Source organism: Calliphora vicina, chromosome 1, assembly GCF_958450345.1.
Source record: "Calliphora vicina chromosome 1, idCalVici1.1, whole genome shotgun sequence".
Lineage (NCBI taxonomy): Eukaryota > Metazoa > Arthropoda > Insecta > Diptera > Calliphoridae > Calliphora > Calliphora vicina.
In genome coordinates this window covers 4,213,704-4,234,504 of record NC_088780.1, presented here as the reverse complement: position 1 = coordinate 4,234,504, position 20,801 = coordinate 4,213,704, and the positions used below count along the sequence as shown (strand labels likewise).

The window sequence follows — 20,801 nt, the reverse complement described above, 5'->3', positions numbered from 1 at the left end:
AACTTTTGTATTAACTCAAAATAATACCTTTTTATTGTATGAAAGTAGTCACTACATTATCACGAAAATGGTCTCAAATGTTGTTTTCGAGATGAAAGAGTAATCGGAATACGTTGAAATTTTTACAGTATTTGATGTTGTTAGTTGATTTCTTGAAAAAAGTGAAATTTTCAAAATTTTGAGTTAATACCCTCGTGTTGATCAAGTGCGATATGTTTTTTGTTTGAATAATATTTAATTTTTCAAATATTTTTCAAGTTTAAAACATAATTACATTTGCATTCAAGTCAAATTCCAACAAAATGTTCAAGTGCTTGAATTTTTGGGGCTTTGGTGCTTACTGGGCCTAAATATGTTGTCAATGACATAGATAAAATACATAAACTGAGACCTAACAACTGAGTTAGGTCTTTTACAGCAGAGTTTCTGAACAATGTGTATTTGTATATGTAAAAAGCAATGTCATCGAGAAATACACACGGACTCAGCTGTCAAAAACCGAAGTCTGTTATCAAAAACTTAGAGAAATACACACAGAGCGGAATCTCTGCTGTCAAAATCATAAGTATGTTGCCAAAATCCTAAGTTGTGAGAACTTATTAGTAAAAAGGTAGACATAGAGCGGAAACTCTACTGTCGAAGACCTAACTCAGTTGTCAGAAACCTAAGTGGTGAGAAAAAAACTATGTAAAAACAGAAACAACACTGGTATGTGTGATTATTTTAGGTAATTTTTTTGTTTCAGTGTCTTTCTAGTTTCCGCACTTGTATATTTCTCTATGGTAAAAAACCTGAATGGTAAGAAAAACAATTTTCAAAATTTAGTATTTAAATCACAAGGTTTTCAAATAATTTTTGAGTGCTTTTCATTCAAATAGGCCCTAACACAGAGAATAGACATATCGCGGAAACTCTCCCGTTAAAGACCTAACTCAGTTGTCAGAAACCTAAGTGGTGAGAATATATTAGTAGAAAAAACTATGTGGAAACAAAAACAACACTCGTATGTGTGATTATTTTTGTGTAATTTTTTTGTTTGAGTTTTTTCTAGATAAATACACATAGATCGGAAATTCTCCTGTCAGAGACCTAACGAATGTATTAGGAAAAAAAACTATGAGAAAACCAAAACAACACTCGTATGTGTGATTATTTTTTTTGAGTAATTTTTAGTTTTGAGTTTTTTTTTTCTAGTTGCCGCTCTATGCGTATTTCTCTGTGTTTTTTTTTTAAAAAAACTTAGGTTTTTGGCAACTGAGTTTGACAGCAGATTTTCCGACCTAACTCAGTTGTCCAAAACCTAAGTGGTAAGAATATATTAGTAAAAAATAAGTAAGAGAGCTATATTTTTTTTTAAATATTTTTATGTAAACAAAATCAAATTTTTTTTTTAATGTTTTAAATTTTTTTAAAAAAAAATTTTTTTTTCCAAATTGTTGTTTTAATTTTTTTTAAAAAAGTTTTTTCAAATTTTTTTTTTTTAAATTTCTTTAATTAATTTTTTTGGAAAAAGATTTTGATGAAAAAAAAATTCGGGTTAACAAATATTTTTTTCCGATTTTGACCCATTGTATGTCCAACTTACTATGGTCTTATATACGTCGTTGCAAAGGTCTTTGAAATATGTATCTATCATTAGATATCCATATTGTCTATATTAATGACTTAGTAATTCAGATATAGGTCAAAAATCGAGGTTGTCCTAGTTTTTTCCTTATATCCCATTTGTGGACCGATTTTCTCGATTTTAAATAGCGACCGAGCCGGAAGAATTTCGGAGATATTGATGTATGAATCGTGTATGTAGGTTATTTGGGGGCTTCTGAAAGTTGATTTCAACACACAGACGGACATGGCTATATCGATTCCGCTATCTATAACGATCCAGAATATATATACTTTATGGGGTCGCAAATGAAAAATGTGGAAATTACAAACGCAATGACAAACTTATATATACCCTTGCCATTCATGGTGAATAATATGAGAAAACAAAAACAACACTCGTATTTGTGATGATATTGAGTAATTATTTTGTGTGAGTTCTTTTTCAAGATTCCGCTCTGTGTATATTTTCTCTATGGGTCCTACTGAGAACAAAATATACTACAAATGTTTATATTCTATTATTTTCCGTGCAAAAAATAGCAATTAAAACAAACTTAGAAAATCGGTGAGAATCATTTGTATTATTATCAACTAACAAAAATTCTATGTAAAATTCTGCTGCTGTTAATGAACTTAAAATTATTTTCTAATTTTCATGTATCAAGTAATTTCATGTAATTGTAGCATTTCAAAACATGGTTTTGTCTTTGAGTGTAATAATGAATCAAATTAGTGTAATATTTATTAAAGTTAACAATGTTTATTTTAACAAGTGAGAAATAATGGAAATGTCTTCAAATACAACAAATTAAATTCTCATCATATTTGTCCTTCATTATAGTTCATATTTAATTGTATTTAAAAAGAAATAATTCAGTTTCAAATTGGTCCTCATCTGACATTACAATTAATATGTATGTAGTAACAGCTTCTCTTTATGATTATTGTTGCATATACATATAAAGATATTTTTCAATATTTGTTGTGTAAAATGAATTTGTAATTAATACGAGTAAGTGTATTGTAATTGTATGGAAAACACGTATAATTCATGGTTTATTGTCAATTATTGATGGTACTCAAATAAAAAAAATAATAATAAACAATTTTTTGTTAAAATTTCTTGGGAATGCGTTTACACTATCAACGCGTTTACACTATCGTATATTTATCAGACAGATGGATGGACATATACCCCCTATCATTTTGGTGGTGGCTATTAACATGAAAAGAATCCAAACAAAGCTCGATTAACTGTATTTTTATTTTAGTTTGTTCATGTTCCAATGTAGCGTTCTTGTACCTCAAAATCACCGCTTGTTATCAGTTATACCACACTACTTTTATTAAGTGGCTGATAATCAAATCAAAATATTACTAAAAAATAGTTACTACTGGTACTGTTACATTTTATTTAGATTTTCAAAATACGTCACGTTCGCTATGGTTGGGAGTTTTTTTTTCCAAAACGAATGTTATTAGTACTTTAATATACATATAACTTTATGTATATGGATAAATAATGCGGTACTAGGGCAAATATTAAAAGAGATCCACTAAAGTAAAATTAATATTGCCCAAAAGCAGCTGAGAGGAAAAGTACAATTGAGGCCATCAGAGCAAAAGTGATGTAACCCACAATTTTTTCTGATTGCTGTTCTGGTGTTACATATTGTCCTTACATTGAATACCTTTTGATATTCAAAAGCAGATGGGGCTGGAAAAATCGTTTTTTCACAGAGCATAATGTAGCAAAAGTGGTGTAAATAAATAGTTTGAAGTTACACCACTTTTAGCCTCAATTGAGGTAAATAGGTTTTTTCCGAAAAATTGGTTGATAACAGACTTTTTCCTTCCGATGTCAGTGTGAATGTATTACAGTAGTTGAAGTATGTAGTTGAACGCTAAGTACACTGTGACTTGTGCTTGTCTATTGAATGTCCATATTAATATTTCAGCAGCAACTAGATGCTGTTGCCCAATATAATTATTGTTGCTATTATTGCTGTCATCGTTATTGTTGTTGTTACATTTTTGTAGCAGCACACTATTAATAATGCAAGCGTTGAATCTAACATCTTTACAAAATAAGACTCTTTAGTACGTACGATATTTTTTAAGTATTCATACGAGGGCATCATTATCTTTGGTTCATTTTTTTTTATGATTTTTTTTGTAATTTTTCATTATCATTTTAAAGAGCATGACTTGCTGTAAGCAAAGTTTATGTTTATGGTGGATTTAATGTTTCAGTTTCTAATACTTTGCTGCTAAATGTTCATCATTGTGAGGTATTGATTGTGTGAGGAGAGCAACCTCGATTTAAAAATTCATAATTTGGCACCCATTATGGGACATTTAAAACTAACTAGTGTAAAGTGGAATGTTTAAGAAATAAAATTTGTATATTAAATAGCAAATTAATCAAATACATATAAATACACGGCAAAAGTGCCAATAATTGAAAAATATCAGAAGTATTTTAATGAAAAATAGGAAATTTCCACTTGTACAATATAAGACCCTAAGTACTAATTGTTAGAAAGGGTTTTATTTAACACATATTCAGTTCTTCACTCCGCTATCATTAATTTCTTTAAGTGTAGATTTTTTTTTATCCATCTTATCATGCAACATTTTATGTTTTTACCCTTTTCTACAATAGTTTCACCTATAAACACTGCAGAACTTGACATTCAAATATTGTAATAAAAAGTAAAGTACAAGTACATTATTAAATACTAATTGCAATCAAATCGATACATCTAAAGTACAAGAGAAAACATGCAAAAAAAGTCATAGCAACATATAAGGATGGGTTTCAATACCATGAGACCATAGAAAAAAAGTTTTAACGTAATTAATATCACTTGTATAAATAGGTACTAATATATTAGAGTTAATGTGTGTAGAAAAATAACAAATAGGGAGTAATTATTTTAAATAATTAACTGGGACTTTAAACCAGAGATCGAAAATAACTCGTCCATATACCAAAAAACCCAAATTGTGTTTTATATCTTTGTGATAAAAATAAATCACTGAAAATAACAGTTATAAAATGATTTTTATTTAAATGGTTTGGTATGTCTTTTATTTGTTTTTGTTGTTTTTTAATGGTTTGGTGTGAGATAAACAATTCATTTGTTCTTGTTCTTAATAACTCTTACTTTCTCCTTTATTTACATACAATAACATAGTGTTAGTAATTTTTGACAAATTATGAAGATAATATGATAAGTCTGAGTAACAGAAATCAGAATTGTTTTTAAATTGTTATTAATCTTTTGATCAATTTTATATATTTAAACGTTGATTTGCATTAAATGCATTTTTGCGATTTTTTTTCATGTTCGCAAATAAAAGTCACAAGCTGACCTTTACGAAAAAAATAAATTATAAATCACTCATCCAGATTATTTGTGTTTGTTTCTTTTCTGCTTCTCTCAACCCCAAACCTAAAATGTTCTCGAATAAATCACTCTCTCAGTGATATATCACAAAAAATCATTTTTAAATGGCTGCCAATGAGAATTTGCCATTGAAATGAAAGTGAACCCGTTATTTTTGGTCTCTGCTTTAAACAATTAAAAATATGTAAAAAGTAAGTCGATTGGCGCTGCATAGACTACAAAGAGGCGATCTGATAACTGGTCCAAAGTCAGCGCATGGGAATTATATAGCGCCAGTTACGTAACTGGTTACTTGACTAGCTACATATATCACTTGTTACTTAAACGCCAACAAATATGACGAACAAGTTTGATATTTCAACTTGTTAAAAAGATTTCGAAACGCTCCATTCTTTTTTTAAATCACATATTAACGCGACTTTTGTTTTATTTAAAAACGCTAAAAATATATTATCCGTAATGAAATTAGACTTCACTTCAGATTACAAATGGACACCAACTGAAAATTGACGTAAACAAGTTTTATATGAACCTAAATCTTTCTACCAACGTTTGTTACCCCATTCCCCATATCATTGGTCATATATTCTATAAAATGCCCGATTTCAAACATCATCTTAACGAGCATAAATCTCTTAAAAATTTTGATATCCACATAAAATTAAATACAAATAAGATCCATATAGAAAAAAAGTTCATGACGATCGGTCCATGATAAGTCATATCTAATAAGAAGTGTAACCACATGCTAAAAATTTATTTTAGTTAATCTTTAGCGCTAAATTTACTATATTTTAATAGAAAACATTGTTTTATTTGAGGTCATGTATTTGTTAACTCAAATTATGAAATATAGTTTTCTAAAACTGTTTCCATTATATTATCACGCACTGTAATATTTAAAAGAAATTTTGTTTTTGCTAAGTTTTGCTTAAAATATGATAATTTTAGTCTAAGTGCCACCCTAATGTTTACAATTACTGAAATTTGGGAAATATGTATTTAGACTTGCCTTTTTGTAGATTATTATAATTGAATTCGGTTTTTGTACAAAGTTCTTTAGGGATCATTAAATAGTTAAATAATTTCGTTATTTGTTAATCATTTGGCTTTGATCATGAAATTTTGTAACATTACTTAAATGACACACAAAATAACAGTAGATTTGAATTGAATAAAATAATACAGTATAGAGCGATTTGAAAAGTGGCTTAATGTGTGGTAAATTACAGGAATTAAAAGATATTAAAAAAAACAAAAGTCATAGTTTAATGTCAAAAATTTAAGAAAAAAAAAACGAATCTGTTACAAAGTAAAACTATGTACTTACAAGTACAGGTATACTTGTAAATTCAAAGATGTTTTGTATTCTGTTGAGCAGAGAAAATTCTGCTTTAGGGTTAAAGATGTTGATGATGATGATGGTGATAATGGCAGCAGTACTGCAATTGAATAACTGAATTTTCTATAATTATTATTTTATTATTGGGGTTTAAATCACCCATTAACAAGTGTTTTAATAAAAATAAAGTTTCAAGTTACAGTTTAGGTGTGCCACATGAATAAAATAAAATGTAATACATAATATTAAATACTTACTGGAGTTATTACTTATTGAAATCATCAGCTGTATTATGTGAAGGTCGCCATTGCATTATTCGAGTACTTTGGGTTGATTTAATATCAGACCAAACTAATGATGTTGAATTTAATTAATATCATGAATACCATAGTTTGTAGTATAATGTATTTGGGAAGCCGGGTTAAATAAATGCAAAGTTATTTCGTAAGAATAGAAGCTAATAATAAATTACCAAAAAATTTTGTAAAATACAAATTTTTTATTTTAATAACACACAAGTTTCTTTTCACAGCATTCTGGATATGGGTCATTTATATTTATAAAATCTGTAAATTTACAACCTGATGGAGGTATCATTACACCACAACTATAATTAACAAAGATTTTAATTAATTTATAATAAACATTTAGAAGAAAATAATTTATTTACGTTTGTACAGTGGCAAAACTGTCATTCTCGCAAAAAATCACTCCGCATTCTTGGGGCAATTTAGCCTCCTCACCAGCAGCCAAAACTAAATTCTCATATACACATTTTCCCGGATATGCTGTTAATAAACTCAATCATATAACTTGTATGACTTGGAATTGAATTGAAATAAGTACCTGGATCTTTAAATATTCCTGAGTATTCGGCAGCAAAACTTTCAGAACAAATATTTAAAATAAATACGAATATCACTAAATATTTCATGTTGTCTTTAACACTGTCCATTGTTAACTAATTGTTGACATGTTTTTAAATTTCAATAACTTAAATAAAATTAACAAAACTGTTTCAAGAGCTATCATTCAATATTGTGTGGTTTTTTTTTTTTGAATTCTTAACAAACAAATGTACGTGATTTGTTTATAGCAGGGACATAACTGTTATAACCAATATTGGAAAAAATCCTGAAATAATTGTTTATCAAGAATTTTTGAAAAATGGTCCCTGAATAACAGTTAAAAATAACCAATATTATTTTGGTCTTTGGTAACCATTATAAACGATTTTTATTTTATTTGGTCTTCAATAACCATTATGAAAGATTTTTATTTTTTTAGGTCTTTAATAACCATTATAAAATATTTTTATTTTTTTAGGTCTTCAATAACCATTATAAAATATTTTTATTTTTTTAGGTCTTTGATAACTATTATTAAAGATTTTTATTTTTTTTGGTCTTCCGTAAACATTTTGAGTACCGACAAAGTTTTTTGGTCGCATGGACCTGGTTTTCTTGTATTTTAAAATAGACAGAGAAATATAAATTGGTTCAGAATTTCATAAGAATTAAGAATATTTATGATTATAAACAGTTTTCTTTTAAAATGTGCAATATGTGGGAGCTATGACTAATTATGGACCAATCGGCATAAAATTAAGTGACATGTCTTCTATATATATGAAAGTTATTTGTGCTAAATTTTATTTGAATACCAACTTTTTTAAGAAATCTATACTCGTTAAAATGCTTTTCGGAAGTGGGCCTTTTATGGGAGCTATGACTAATTATGGACCAATCGTCACAAAATTTAGTAGTGAGAGTTCGGCTTATATAAAACTTATTTGTGCTGAATTTGGTTTGGATATCTATATAACTAAGATATTTATGAGGGATTATCTATTTTCAGATAGGACAATCGTTTGGGGGCTAGGAGAAATAATAGACGGATTCTAACCAAATTAAATAGACTTCGTCCTTGGGGCACTATACGCTATATCACTATGGTGGTGTAGGGTATAAATATTTGTAATGGCTGTAGTCTATCGAAGACCAAAAAAATAAATTTTTTTTATAATGGTTATCAAAGACCAAAAAAATAAAAATCATTCATAATGGTTATTGAAGACCAAAAAAAATAAAAATCTTTCATAATGGTTATCAGAGACCGAAATAAATAAAAATCTTTCATTATGATTATTGAAGACCAAAAAAAATAAAAATCTTTCATAATGGTTATCAAAGACCTAACAAAATTAAATTTTTTCATAATGGTTATCATAGACTAAAATTTTTTTGAGTTATTTATAATTGTTATTACGGGACCTATTTTTTTGCAGTTATTTTTTCTATAACCAATTGCTTGTTTAAAAAAAAATAACAGTTATTTCGGGTCCCTGGTTTATAGTTTTAAAAATTCTTATAGTTAGTTTTTAATATTTCTTATGAACATCTAAACAAAGATTCTTTAACACAAAACAATGAGGTTGTATACTGTTTTTATTCCGCTTGTTAGCATTTCAAAATTTTGGATCCAAAACAAACGATTTTCAATTTAAATATTCAAAAAATAATTGATTTTTATTGTTTTTTGGGCGAAAAGGTGACTTAACTCTTTTTTAATTATAAAAAACTTTCTTTAAGAACATATAACAATCTTGTGTTTATCTGAAAGATATCTTTACGGAGAAAATTTTGATATAAAAAACATGTCCTATTCTTAGAATATGTCGCCCTTACGCCCTTCGGAATTTGACCTATTTTTTTTTTATCAAAATTTCAACTTGGGCCACATGTTCCAAAATCCCAAAGCTGGGATCAGAAAACGGAAAGCGGAAAAACGGTTTGGAAACCTTGATGTGTTCCCTATTTATCGCCAAAGTATTTTTCCAGCCCCGAAGGAAATGTGGACCCTATAAGCAAAATTGTAAAAAATAAAATTTTTGGAATTGTCGCTCCAATTTTTAGGAATTGCGGGATTCCCTTTGACCTTTTGACAAGTTTTTTTACAACGCTCGGTCACATGTTTCAGTATTGAGTATGAAGTATGTTGCCAGAAAGATGGGAATAGGTCATAGCTAACAGTGACCAATACTTTGAATAGATTTATATTGTACAAATGTTTCAAAATAAAAGCTACAAATTTGATAAAAATCCCGGATGCACCCATCATATTTACAAATATTAAAAATATGACTATCCGATCAATATACATATTTACATGTCTAAAGAGATATTTGATCCTCTATTATTCGGTTACTGCTTAAATTTATGAAAGCAATACGGACCTTTTAGAATAAATTATTTTCCGGCTAGATAAAAATACTTATTGATTCGACAGACAAAGACAGATATTTAAGTAATATTATTATACCCTTCACCATAAGTGGCAAAGTATATATATTCTGGATCGATATAGAAGCGAAGTCAATATAGCCATGTCCGTCTTTCCGTCTGTATGTTGAAATCAACTTTCCGTAGCCCCCAAATAGCTTACAAACATGATTCATACATCAATATATCGGGAATTATTCCGGCTCGGTTGCTATTTACAATCGGTCCACAAATGGCTAAAAATAAGGAAAAACCCTAGATTTTTGCCCTAGTTTTGACCTATATCTGGTTTACTAAGTCATTAATATATATCTAATGATAGATATTTCAAATTCCATTGCAACGATGTATATAAGACTACAGTAAGATTGGATCTACAATGGGTCAAAATCGGGAAAAAAAATTTCGTCAAAAATTATTTTTTCAAATTTTTTTTTTAAAAATTGAAAACCTTTTTAAAAAAAATTTTTTGGTTATAAATTATTTTTTTAAAATTTTTTTTTTTAAATTAAAAAAAACTTTTTAAAAAAAAGAAAAATTTAATTTTGTTTAAATAAAAATATTTAAAAAAAATTATTTTTAAATATAATTTAGTGAAGGGTATATAAGATTCGGCACAGCCGAATATAGCTCTTTTACTTGTTTTTTTAAGTTTGTGTCAAATAGTAAATCTTTTATATTTACGTTTTGTTACAGCCCATTGAAACATTCATACTTATTAATTCTTATATTTTATTTGGTTTATTTAAATAATTGAAACCTATTGTAATTAAGCACATACAAGTTTCTTTGCACAGCACTCGCTATATGGGGCATCAATATTAATGTATTCCGTAAATTTGCAACCAGGAGGTGGAGCCATTACACCACAACTGTAATATAAATATTAAAAAAATTCATTAAAATCAATACATAAGTACGAGTTAAAATAAAATAAAATTTAATTCATTTCTTCACAATTAAATTTTTATGTTATTAAAAGTATTTAAAACATTGGATCTATAGAAATGTTAATAGCATACAAATTTAATAACAAATAAGATTTAAATAAATCATTAAATTAAATTTTGTTAAAGCTGACACATTTTATTATGAACTTTTTTAATATGAAGACTGTCCTTCGAGTAGATATTACTCGAATTTTATACTTACGTTTGAATGCTACCAAAACTATCATTTTCACATATAAAACGTGCACATCGATTGGGCAATTTTGCCTCTTCACCAGCTGAAAGCACTAACTTCTCATAAACACATTTTCCAGGATGAGCTATAATAATTGAGTTAAAGAAAAAAACACAATTTAAATTCATATTAACCACCAAAGCCATAATATAAATATGAATTACCTGGATCTCTAAAGTAACCAACTGATACGGCAGCAAAAGAAAGTGAACAAACACTTAAAATAAAAGCCAAAACTATTAGAAATTTCATGTTGTCTCCTTAACACTGACTATGGACAATTAATTGTTTAAATCATTTTGGAATTTATTTTAAATGAAACAAATGTTATCATCTAAATATTAGCATACATAATCATATATATAATATTTGTATAATCAGCTGCTGATAAAGTTTTATATTATTTACTACAAATTGTTTTAGAAAATCAAAACTAAAATTAAATAAAAATGTTGTTTTTTATTTTTCTTATTTAAATGTTTATTTTATTAAAATGTACATATATAATCAATTTATATTTCAACCTTTAGTTTGATCTCTACTTAAACTCAAATAAAGAATAACATCTGGATTTATTCTTTATTTTCCAAATTATTTATTCCATTTAAACTCATTAGTAATAATTACTTATTTGCGTGTTTAAATAAATAAACATGTTAAAATTATTATATTTTCCAAAATAAACATTCTTACCAGATTAGAATCCTATCGGCGTCTCTGAGTGTGATATTCATACGGTATCCTACTATCGCGGAATTGATTGCCTCTCTATGAATGTCGTTTAAAGATGTCAAATACTAGTTGCGATCAAATGATTCCTCTGTATGCACTCTTCGTACATACTTAACTCCTGTCTAACATGCTTTAGTAGAGCCTCCAACTGGTTTGGATGACTCCTCCGACATCGTCTTCTTTCATCGGTAGAACCTCTTGCTTATTTCTCCACTGATTATAACTCAGCGAAGGCGATCATCTGGAACAGCGTAGTTGACTACCGATCGAACATTAATTTTATATGTAGCTAGTAAAAGGTTTCCTTATCCATATCACAAGTAATCCTTCGTCTAGGTGTTAATGAGTATTATCGATCACTTCGTTGATGAAGAAATTGTAGATTTCGGTGACTTAATAGTACTTTTTATCCTGATAGTACCTACAAATGGAGACTTAATGCTACTTTTCTAACTATCCTACATTAATAAACCTAGACATCTGAAAAACATACATACATATATCCGTGAATGGATTCCGAGCCAAAAAAAACTTGTTCTTTCTTTGAAGCCAAGAACGAATTCCCGCATTTTTAAGTCATACTCCCAATTTATATAGTAAACATACCCCATCCATCAAGAAATATGTGTATGTATATAGGTATTCGGGAATATCAACCCTCTGATTGTTGAAGCATTAGTTTGATATTGAAAGAAACCTGCCAATATCTTATCTTATCTAAACATTTTCCAGAAATATATTGTCGTTGAAAATATCTGATTCGACTTGGAAATAAATATCTACAAAAAAAAACTAATATCACAATAATATGTTAACTTAGCTCAAAGTTTTGGTAAAATAGTCAAGCTATAAGGTATTTCCATATTTTTAAAATTTTTGATTGATGGATATTTAAGATTTGTCAGAGTCGATTAAAGCAAATCAATATTTGTTTAATTGTTATATTTCTGTTTATTTAAATAACTAAAATCTTATTAAGCACACACAAGTTTCTTGGCACAGCACTCGCCAAATGGAGCATGAATATTAATGTATTCCGTAAATTTGCAACCAGGAGGAGGATCCATTGGATCACAGCTGTAATATAAATATACAAAAATAAATAAGAATCAATATGAATAAGTAAAGGTGAAATTGAAATAGAATTCAAATAAAATGTTAAAGTTCAATTTAGTCAAAGCAACTTTGAATTAACTTTGAATTCTATTGCAATAATAGTATAAAATTTTACAAATATACTTACGTTTGAATAACACCAAAACTTTCCCTTCCGCAAACTATTAGTGCACAATCATTGTGCAATTTTGCTTTCTCACCAACTGAAAGCACATAATTATCATAAACACATTTGCCAGGATGAGCTGCAATATAAAAAATAAAAGAAAAATAGAAAATTTAATTCGATTCCCATTAAATACCAGAACCACAAATAAATCTGCATTACCTGGATCTTTAAAGAGTTTAAGTGTTACGAGAGCACAAGAAAGTGAACAAACACTTAAAATGAAAGCCAACAATAATAAAAATTTCATGTTGTCTTCTTAACACCTATAATTGTAAACTAACTCTTTGAATAATTTTGGACTTTGTTTTAAATGAAATATGTATATGTACACAACAAAATGTTATCAATTATGTATTAAAATTTGGTTTATATTTCTTAAGTTTAAAGGCCTGTTTCACGATGTCGAAAGAAAAATGAGTCGAACAAATTTTTATGAAAACTATTCGAAAGAATTTTAAAAACTTAATGTTTTTCATACAAATTTTTTCTTTCGACATAGTGGAACAGGCGAATTCTATATACATATGTATGTATGTATGTATGTACAATTTGTTTAATTTTATTAAAAAAAAGCTGATAAAGTTTTATATTGCTTTTTGGAAAATCCAATTTTTGTTTTTGAATTAAATGTTTCTTGTTTTCAAAAATTATCAATTTGTTTGTCAACCTTTAATTTGATCTTTAAGTAAACTCAGACATTTTAAATCCATTTTTTATTCTTTATCGAGGATTATTCAATAAAATGAAAAAGTAACAATCGCAGCTGATTATTATTTGTTTATTTATGGTGTAATCGCTATTGTCAAACATGCTGAAAAACTGAAAATTTAGTTTGGAAAAAAAAACAAATTTTGCAAATAAATCCAGTAACCCCCATTAACACGAAGTCTGGTTATGCACTAACTAATAGTTATACTGTCGGTTAAAATAATTTTTGTATGAAAACTGTCAGTATAACTATTAGTTAAAGCATAACCAGACTTTGTGTTACTGGGTTCAAAATACATAAAATTGTGTTTGAAATAAAATAGCTGTAAGATACATAGATACCTTGGAAAAACCAATTCATATTTTTTGGTGTGTTTCATGTGAAATATCTGATTTTGACATTGAAAATCGTATGACAATTAACAAATATTGCTTTCTAATTAATATGCAAAAATACGTGAAAAAAAGGGTAGGAATCAAAGATTAGCAAGGTTCCCCACCACTACGACAGATGGCAGCCCCATTATCCTAGACAAGCTATAGCAGACCAATTATCTACTTAGCTGGAACAACAACCGTTTAACGAAACTGATAGAAAAAAAATAATAACAGACTGGATCTTAAGGCAACATCGTACATGTTCCGCAGAACCCGCTCTACTTAGCTGGAATAACAACCGTTTAACGAAACTGATACAAAATAACAATAGACAGGATCTAATGGCAACATCGTACATGGAGTCTCATGATATTCCAATAACTAGGAGTGCAATCTTACATGGGAAATATACAAAAAAGAAAAAAAAACAACAAATCGTGTAAGATGGAGATGCTTTGTGGAAGCCAAATGCTCCCAAGAAGGGTAATGGATAAAAAAAATAATACACCTTGTTCTATCAATTATTTGAATAAAATTCTATTTTATTAATGTAATATTTAAAAATTTGCTATATGTTTTTTATTCGTTTTGATAAACTCATTAATATTATTTGTTTATTTCCTTATTTAAATAAATATTTTTACCATTATGAAATCTTTGCAAAATAAACACTCCCTCATTATTGTCATTATCACTATATCATTTCTTTTTTTTTTCTTTTCTCAGTTTCTGCTTTTGTTTTGTGGAGTTTAGCTCATAAGTGTTTAAACATTTGAATTTTGAATACTTCATAATTATTACACTGCATAAATTCATCTTTGATAACCCTACAAATAAACTCCTGGTTGTGATAAATAAAAAATTGTATACTTTTGCCAGTAGCAAGATGATGGCTGCCACAAAACAAATACAAAGATTTTAAACTATATAGTACATGGACTCTTAGACAACTGACATTATTACTACCAACAAGCAGTTGTTGAATGTTCATATCGTAGTAAATAGAGCGGAAACTATAAAAAAATTCAAATAAAAAGTAAAAACTCAAAAAAGTTACACATAATACGAAAATTATATCTCAACCGACATAATATTTTTTCAGTAGTTCATAAGAATGACAGCAAAAAAAGTTACTGTTATTCTGCTGATATGAGAAAGCAATTGAATTGGATTCATTTCATGCATTGGAACAAAATGTGTCTTCATACTAAATTTTGTTGATCTAACTTAATTTAAACAAGAAATAAATAATAAAAACCTTCTCCTGTAAAATTTTGTTTTTGTCACTTGAGCTTTTTATGCGGGAATGGCTCGATATGAGTGTTATTTTTGTTTTAATTAAGGTTTTTAATAAAACAATTACATCACTTAGGTTTTAGACAACTGAGTTAGGTTCTGACTGTTTAAAATTTCCAAAAAGTCTATTAAAAGTTTTTCTGCATACTGTATAACAAGGCAAATTTATTACAGGTGACATTAAAAAGCCAGCTGATTACTTTTTGCTCGATATGTTTTTGGTAACTTTTCAAAATGAATGAGATTAAGCTTTGTCACAGCCGATTAAAGCAAATCAATACTTGTTTAATTGTTATATTTTTGTTTATTTAAATAATTAAAATCTAATTAGGCACACACAAGTTTCTTTTCACAGCATTCGGCATATGGAGCATTAATATTAATGTATTCCGTAAATTTGCAACCAGGAGGAGGAACCATTACACCACAACTGAAATATAAATATACAAAAATACATAAGAATCAATATGAATAAGTAAAGTTGAAATTGATTTTAAGATTAAAAAACTGAATATTTTAACTTTGAATTCTATTGCAATGACCAAATTCAATTTCACTCTTTTTTTACTTAATACTACAGTAAAATCTTCCCAATATACTTACGTTTGAATGGTACCAAAACTTTCATTTCCGCAAATGAAAAGTGCACAATCATTGGGCAATTTTGCCTCCTCACCAGCTGAAAGCACTAAATTATCTAAAACACATTTACCAGGATGAGCTGTATCCAAAAAAAAAAATAAACAATTTAAATTTCCATTAACAATTAGAACCACAAATAAATCTGCCTTACCTGGATCTTTATAGAATCCAATTGATTCAGCAGCAAAAGAAAGTGAACAAACACTTAAAATGAAAGCCAAAATTATTAAAAATTTCATGTTGTCTTCTTAACACAGATAATTGTAAACTAATGGTTTGAAAAGTGTTGGAATTTGTTTTATATGGAATATACACAACAAAATGTTATCAATTAATAAAATTTGGATTATATTTCTAAAGGTTAAATATCTTTCATTTGCTGCAACATCGTCATAACTCAAAAAAAAGTCGTTGCGAGAAAAACGGTTTTGAATGTTTTATGAAAAAATATTTTTTAAATAAATTTTTAACAAATCATGCGATTTCAGAAATAAAACCTGATTTAAATAGTAGATGTTAATATGTTTCTAATCTGTATTTAACCCAAATGTTTACTTGTCAAATATACGAAAAAACATGAATTTAAATTTTGATGTTTACAACAAAAAACACTCTCACACAAAAAATAATTGCCTTTTTTGAAAACGGCCCTTATTTTGTATTACTCAGTACAAAAAACACGGATTTTGAGTTATGACGTTGTTGCAGCAAATGCGCGATATGTACATTTGTATATTTTTTTTAATTTCATTAAAACTGCTGATAAAGTTTAATATTATTTTTTGGAACATCCAAACAAATATTGATGCATTTTGTTTTTATTTATTTTTGTATTTCAATTAAATGTTTGTTTTTTTTTTAAATTATCAATTTATTTGTCAACCTTTAATTTGATGTTTAATTAAACTCAGACATTTTAAATCCATCTGTTATTCTGTATCAATCAATAAGATGAAGTTACGAAAACAGCTGATTATTTTTTATTTGTTTATGTTGTGATTGCTATTGTCAAACTTTCTTTATATTTGGTTGTTGTCAAAAAACATTTACTTTAAATTAAAACTGAAAATTTTACAAAATAAATCCAGTAAAATACATAAAATTGTGTTTTAAATAAAATTAGTGAGTAGCTGTGAGATATAATCCTATGTGAAATCAATTTATGACCAAAATTGTACTTGAATTCAAATATAACGATTTTAATGGCTGATTTAAAGTTGCATAATGCTATTTGAAAGCAGTGCCCCTCAAACTGTAACATATCTGTGGTCATTATTAACATTAAATAAAAGCTTTGAGTTGATCATAGATCGTAAGTATGGCAACGCTGAATGTTTGCTAGCTTTGACAGTTAAAGAACATTGTAGAAAAATCACTTCGAAATAGGCTTCGAAATTAGGAGCTTTGACAGTTAAAGAACAATCTAGAGTGCAGATGGCAGTGTTACAAATAGTGGCAGAAGTTGCAGTCGTTAGGGAGTTTATCAGAGACGCTATTCGAATAAACATCAACTGAGTGCCTTAAAGTGTGCTGTATTATTCAAGTGAATTCGTGTACATTATAAAGTGTGTCTATATTTCTGCGAATTTATAAACGTGTATAAAAAAAAACACTGAGTAACTATTTAATTCTGTCGTTGTACATTTTAAATAAATAAATAAAGAGTGGTTACAATTTTCAAACTACTAAACGGCTTTTATTTGCAATCAAAAGTATCCGGTTTATTTAAAGGAAATAAACCAACGTTTTGAAAAGGTTAAAACGTAACAATATGTAGTACATAGATCGGAAACTAGATAAAAAAACTCAAACAAATAAATTACTCAAAAAAGTTACACATACGAGTATTGTTTTTGTTTTCATATAGTCTCTTTTACTAATACATTCTCACCACTTAGGTTTTTGACAACTGAGTTAGGTCTTTGACAGCACAGTTTCCGATCTAAAATGATTTGTTTGTTTGTTTGTTTCATGTGAAATATCTGATTTTGATATTGAAAATCATTTGCTAACTAACAAATAATTTATTTGCTGTATTTGTTGCCAACACGTTCTCATCTGATCAATAAGCCTGGATCTAAATCAATTATTTGAATAAAATTCTCTTTTATTAATGTAATATTTAACAATTTGCTATTATGTTTTTTATTCGTTTTTTTAAAATCATTAATAATATTTGTTTATTTCCTTATTTAAATAAATATTTTTACCATTAAGAAATCTTTGCAAAATAAACACTCCCTCATTATTGTCATTATCACTATATCATTTCTTTTTTTTCTTTTCTCTGTTTCTACTTTTGTTTTGTGGAGTTTAGCTCATAAGTGTTTAAATATTTGAATTTTGAATATTTCATAATTCTTACACTGCATAAATTCATCTTTGATAACCCTACAAATAAACTCCTGGTTGGGATAAATGAAGGAAATGTATACTTATGCCAGTAGCAAGATGATGGCTGCCACAAAACAAATACAAATAGTTTAAACTAAATATTTGTTGTACATGGGCTCTTAGACAACTGACATTGTTACTACCTACATACAGTGAACTTTTGTTGAATGTTCATATCATACAGAAATACACATAGAGCGGAAACTAGAAAAAAAACGCAAACAAAAAAAATAAATACTAAAAACAATCACTCTTTTCATATAGTATTTTTTATTAATACAATGGCTCCAATCAGATTTTTGTCAACTGAGTTAGGTTTGTGACAGTAGAGTTTATGCTCTATTTATATTTCTCTATGGTTCATATTATTTGTATGATGATGTACAAATGTTTTAAAATGTTTATTAAATAATGATAAACACAATAATCTTTGAATAAGTATGCACAAATATCACGCTTTATTAAAAAAAAGGAAGTCGTTGTGGGTACTATTACAACTCCTACTAGTGCTACGTAAACTCTAAAAAAAATTACTAAATTTACACTCAAAGAAAACTAAATGAAAAATAATACGGTTTATGTTATCAATAACAGCGCCTACGATACACTGTCTCACTCACAACTCGCTGTTACCATCTACATACTCAGCGTCGTCTTCTAGAAGTCTCATGAATAATCTAATGGAAAAAACTTAAATGTTGTTTTGCCACAACGATCACGTAGAGATTTTAAAGTTGATTCACAATTAATGTTGTCATACCTATAAAAATTTATTAGCATTTTAAAAATGTTTGTCTTAAAATAACCATAGAATTTGACTAATTTGTTTGCAGACAACAAACGACATTATTTCCTGAGTGTATTGCTTACGTTTTGATGTTTTTTTATATAAAAATCATAAGTGACATGCATGACATGTAACAATAAATGATGATGATTGTTTTTTGTGGTTTTCGTTGTTTCATCTTTTGCTATTTATTAATGAAGCTTAAATTCGCATGACCATCTTTTTTTTCTCTCCTATGTGTGATGTAGAGTTTGAATTTTTGGAGGAAGGTTTTCTTATAAGAAACTTTTAGAAGATTTTTTTTCTGTCTACTTATGTTGTGATGAACTTTTACTTTTTTTTAAGTTTAAAGCCCTAAAACTAAAATGTATACATAGAGGAAGAGATTTTTTATTTGTTTAATTTATAAATGTTATGTAGTATTAGCAGGGCTTTAAAAGGTGAGTTCATAAACAATATTCAATGACAAATTCGTAGTCTGTAAATAAAGTGCTCACATGTCTCATTTAATATAAGGTGAGTAAATCCAGTTTAAAATTTAATATTTTAACCATTTTTTACTTTCTTCGAAAACTTAATGTATGTTACAGGATGATCTAAATTATTCCTTACATTTTTTAGTGATCTCATTTTATAATATTCATATTAAAACCTATTTTTAATTTTATAAAAAAAAATATTCTCAAGTGATCTTTAACAAAAATATTATGTTTAAATTCCTTTAAGTCTCTGTCTCCAGAAAAAAAACAGATTTTTTGTTAAAATCAACATCGTCATCATCATTTTCTAACACCACAAGCGATTTGACCGACAGCAGCGACCATTGTCTCGTTGTGTGTCCAAGATGTCAGCTTAGAAACCATCATTTTATTCCACTAAATAATTAGTTAAGATTGCGATTATAAATAACCACAATTTAGTTGAGGTGTAAGTCTCTTGGTTTAAGTGTTACCAGAACTCATCAGATTTTCATTATTTTAGCTCTAAACTAAAAGCAAATTTAGATTTCGTTGAATTTTGTTTAAAAAAAAAATCAATTTTTAGTGGGAAATATGAGTGATCACAGATTTTCATTATTATCGCTCTAAACCCTTTAGTTTACGAATTATAAACAATTTTAGCTTTTATTAAATTTTGTATGAAAATATCGATTTTTAGTGGGAAATATGAGTGATCACAGATTTTCATTATTATCGCTCTAAACCCCTTAGTTTACGAATTATAAACAATTTTAGCTTTTATTCAATTTTGTATGAAAAAATCGATTTTAGTGGGAAATATGGGTGATCACAGATTTTCATTATTATCGCAGATATCAGATCACAGATTTTCATTAAAATCGATTTAGTGGGAAATATGAGTGATCACAGATTTTCATTGTTATCGCTCTAAACCCTTTAATTTACGAATTATAAGCAATTTTAGCTTTGATTAAATTTTGTATGAAAAAATCGATTTTAGTGGGAAATATGGGTGATCACAGATTTTCATTATTATCGCTCTAAACCCTTTAGTTTATGAATTATAAGCAATTTTAGCTTTGATTAAATTTTGTATGAAAAAATCGATTTTTAGTGGAAAATATGAGTGATCACAGATTTTCATTGTTATCGCTCTAAAGCCTTTAGTTTACGAATTATAAGCAATTTTAGCTTTGATTAAATTTTGTATGAAAAAATCGATTTTAGTGGGAAATATGGGTGACCACAGATTTTCATTATTACCCCTCTAAACCCTTTAGTTTATGAAT

The 20,801-nt window shown here is 27.7% G+C and overlaps 3 protein-coding genes across 5 annotated transcripts; all 3 read right to left on the bottom strand.

Moving 5' to 3' along the window:
- Positions 1-6,867: 6,867 nt before the first annotated feature.
- Positions 6,868-7,297, bottom strand: LOC135949048 (uncharacterized). The gene is made up of 3 exons (XM_065498506.1): positions 7,210-7,297; positions 7,034-7,151; positions 6,868-6,970 (listed from the first exon to the last, which is right to left on the bottom strand). The coding sequence occupies exons 1-3, from the start codon at positions 7,295-7,297 to the stop codon at positions 6,868-6,870; spliced, it is 309 nt and encodes a 102-aa protein (XP_065354578.1).
- Positions 7,298-10,359: 3,062 nt separating this feature from the next.
- On the bottom strand, positions 10,360-11,153 carry LOC135948820 (uncharacterized). Its single transcript, XM_065498275.1, has 3 exons — positions 10,994-11,153; positions 10,797-10,914; positions 10,360-10,516 (listed from the first exon to the last, which is right to left on the bottom strand). Exons 1-3 carry the CDS (start codon positions 11,079-11,081, stop codon positions 10,414-10,416), a joined length of 309 nt encoding a protein of 102 aa, XP_065354347.1. The 5' UTR covers positions 11,082-11,153; the 3' UTR covers positions 10,360-10,413.
- Positions 11,154-12,488: 1,335 nt separating this feature from the next.
- LOC135963761 (uncharacterized) lies at positions 12,489-16,138 on the bottom strand. Of its 3 annotated transcripts, none has more exons than XM_065515734.1 (3): positions 16,022-16,130; positions 12,805-12,922; positions 12,489-12,638 (listed from the first exon to the last, which is right to left on the bottom strand). In XM_065515734.1, exons 1-3 carry the CDS (start codon positions 16,107-16,109, stop codon positions 12,536-12,538), a joined length of 309 nt encoding a protein of 102 aa, XP_065371806.1. In that variant the 5' UTR covers positions 16,110-16,130; the 3' UTR covers positions 12,489-12,535. The 3 variants fall into 3 exon arrangements, with proteins under 3 accessions (XP_065371806.1, XP_065371807.1, XP_065371805.1); XM_065515735.1 differs by lacking the exon at positions 16,022-16,130 and adding an exon at positions 13,006-13,143; XM_065515733.1 differs by lacking the exons at positions 12,489-12,638; positions 12,805-12,922 and adding exons at positions 15,510-15,658; positions 15,832-15,949 and having other exon boundaries at positions 16,022-16,138.
- Positions 16,139-20,801: the final 4,663 nt, after the last annotated feature.